The 3371-nt window shown below is 42.5% G+C and overlaps 1 protein-coding gene across 1 annotated transcript in view; it reads right to left on the bottom strand.

The window, feature by feature from the left end:
- Positions 1-3371, bottom strand: part of LOC106813060 (H(+)/Cl(-) exchange transporter 7-like) — an 18843-nt gene that overhangs the window by 7273 nt on the left and 8199 nt on the right. Inside the window, exons 13-16 of the mRNA XM_014817104.1 lie at positions 2320-2413; positions 1644-1813; positions 347-523; positions 9-41 (exon numbers count right to left, since the gene is read on the bottom strand). Coding sequence (XP_014672590.1) covers positions 9-41; positions 347-523; positions 1644-1813; positions 2320-2413 — 474 coding nt within the window. The remainder of the gene's footprint in view (positions 1-8; positions 42-346; positions 524-1643; positions 1814-2319; positions 2414-3371) is intronic.

The raw sequence follows: 3371 nt of genomic DNA, 5'->3' as shown, positions 1-3371 counted from the left end.
AAGGGAACTCGCTGCAGCACTATGTGCATGTCGTAGATGCCCTGGCGACAAACGCGCGGTAATATATTATTCACACACGCTCGCCCACCACATCCACCCACCTATATCCTCTTTATCATCTAGTATTGTCTAGTATCTAACCTCCTATTATCTTACAAACACACAAAAAAGAATCCGAAACATCTATTTCATAGAAAACCCTGCCCACTTGATACCCTCATACCCTAGACTGGTTCCATTCCCCTACATCAAGGACGGGAAAGTGCCCCTTTCTCAAATTTCTTTTCCAAGTATCACTGCCAGGCACGGTCGTGATAACACCCCCCCCCCCCCACACACTACTTACCTCGTTGAAGAAGTCACCGACCCACTTGGTGACCATGAGCACGAGCATGATGGGAAGGCCGAAGGTGACGTTTCCGCACGCCTCCATGAGGATGACAGTGAGACTGATGGTCATCCGCACGACCCCGCCCAGCTGTGCAGCCGCGCCTATCAACGCGTACTTACCCAGGTCCACGCCCTGAAAGACGTCATTAATTAATCAACCAAATAATAATTCACACGTAAATTAACAATACTTTAATTAACAATTGGAAATGCGTTGCTACGGAAAATCTTTCGGCTAAAAGATTCGCGCCAGCGAGGAGAATTACGAAACGCGACAACATGGCCGCTCTGAGTAACACACGCCTGCAGCCACAGTCCACAGCAACAGAACTGAAACTCACTGCATCTGCCTGGACTGATTAACAGGTAGTTCTAGCCGATCAGCATTGAGATGTGGGTCTCCTAAACGAAGCTCAGTGAAGAAGTGACAGAATTTCAAGTCAACCATTCAACGCGCAAACACATAAGCATTTGCAGCTCGACCCTAGCTAGCGACAACATCCAAGGTGGGCATGAGGTGAGACACTCAGACAGATAGATCAACGTGTGTTCAAGCTAAAAGTACTAGCCAACTATCACTGAATCCCCGTCATGGTGCGTGAATGCGAAATATTTCACGACAGCCATCCATCCATACCTTGTCTGGGAATATGTAGAACATGAGCAGATAAGCTATAATATAAATATATATATATCTAAATATGTATTATATAAGCTATAATATATATGTGAACCACTCCAGCAAAACCAGGATTAAGTAGGAAATTCTACAAATTGAGTTATGTGCACATCTGAATAGATCATTTAATTACCTTTAAAATGACATCTAATATTTGGCTATATCTAAAGAATTGACCGATCTACAGCAATTTGAAGATCGGAAACCGACTTATTCCGGAATATGCAGCTTTGGAGATAAAGCATTCCGGGTAAAGGGCCCAGTCGGGGATGAGCGGTCAGGGGCCCTTCAAAAAATTTAAAAAAAATTTTATTTCTATTTTTTAATTAAAAATGACCATAATAATCTGATATCTGAAATTATATATCCGGATTAAATATGCACTTGGGAACTTATTTTTGTAAAAATCTCATTTTTGTCCAGGTAGGCCATTTTCAGCATTGACATGTGTGCGTGCTCATTACTCAAAACAATGACTTCCGACTTAGTCCGTATTATGCTGGAGTGGGTCACATATATATATATATATGTATTATATGAAGCTATAACACGCGCTCACGCCATCCGTCCGTACCTTGTCAGGGAATATGTAGAACATCAGCATGCCTACGAGGCGTCCCCACCCGGCTCCAATCAGCAGCATGGGGATGAAGAGACCGCTAGGAACCTGCAGTCCGTACGTCCAGCAAGCAAGCAGGAAGTAGAGCAGGCAGAACACAGACAGACCTCGCACGCTGTACGAACCTACAAGCAGACGACAAACGCACGGCTGACGACGGTCACGCAAACATCGGAGTCTAAATGTGGCGAAACCCGCGAGATCGCTCGCACGTCTACTCAGTGTAACGATAAGAGAAACTATTTTGCTTCAAAACGCATTAGCATACACATCAAATGATCGTGAAAGTCTGCTATGTATGCTGCTGTACTGTATAGACGTGTTTAAGCAAAAAGTACTAACTATTATCACTTCGTAAAAGTTCTTTATTACGTGTATTGTGAAATCACATCACGTTCAATACCAACGTTCGCTGTTGTGTACCAATATCAAATATAAATTCCACAAACTTAAATTCTGTGGGCTAGTGTTGGATCATTCCTATCAGTCCTCAATGAAGTAAAAGGTTATATGGTAATTAACACCTTTACACCTAATAAAGGTACACCCATTAAACCTATTAATACTGATATGAAATAAGTACGTTAATTACTTAACTCACATGCGCACACGTGTAAAAACAGACATTTACCGTAAGGATCATGGAACAGGCTCTTCACGCTTGCCTCTGGGGTTTGGAAGACCATGCTGGCTATGGCACTGTAGTCGCCATCAGGACAGAAGACCTGCAAACAATGAAAGTTAATCCATGTTAATACATTCCAAAAACAAAATAAATAGAAATTTGCCATAAGGCTTCTAAAACATGTAACGTCACCACGGATTATAATTCATAATTATGACAAAACATGTGTAAGGACTGACTGGAAACGTTGATATACTCCACTGCTCACCTACCATAGCAAGCATGGGCCAAGTTATTATCAATGAATAGCAAGATTTACTAGCTTATATATGTATATATATATATATATAACTCATACACTATACATTGTTACAGAAAGCTCCGTTTCACAGCATGCAGCAAGCTGCTGCAGTGATTGGCAGGTATTAACACACCTGCGACATGAGCCAACTCTACACACGCCGCAAATTCGCGATTTGTTTGTGCAAAACACGAATCTATGCTGCATGAAAAAAGGCATATGCTCAGCTGGCAATTAGTGCAACCTGACTCACTAATTAACATGAACAGCTCAGGCTAGGCTCGCTACACTCGCAGTTGTTTCAGAAAAACTTAATTACTCAAACATCAAAACACAAATGTTAAAATGCGGATGATAAAACGCGAATGTCAAAGATCGTTGCTTCAAGCATCCACGCGACGCGACGCACGCTAATAAACGTAACCTGAGAAACTACGACAGCATTACATTGCATTGCAGCGTCCTTCACATGCTGCATGAAGGTGAGAAACTACGACAGCATTACATTGCATTGCAGCGTCCTTCACATGCTGCATGAAGGTGAGAAACTACGACAGCATTACATTGCATTGCAGCGTCCTTCACATGCTGCATGAAGGTGAGAAACTACGACAGCATTACATTGCATTGCAGCGTCCTTCACATGCTGCATGAAGGTGAGAAACTACGACAGCATTACATTGCATTGCAGCGTCCTTCACATGCTGCATGAAGGTGAGAAACTACGACAGCATTACATTGCATTGCAGCGTCCTTC

Source organism: Priapulus caudatus, unplaced genomic scaffold (assembly GCF_000485595.1).
Source record: "Priapulus caudatus unplaced genomic scaffold, Priapulus_caudatus-5.0.1 Scaffold721, whole genome shotgun sequence".
NCBI lineage: Eukaryota > Metazoa > Priapulida > Priapulimorpha > Priapulimorphida > Priapulidae > Priapulus > Priapulus caudatus.
This window is presented reverse-complemented; position numbering and strand designations above follow the sequence as displayed.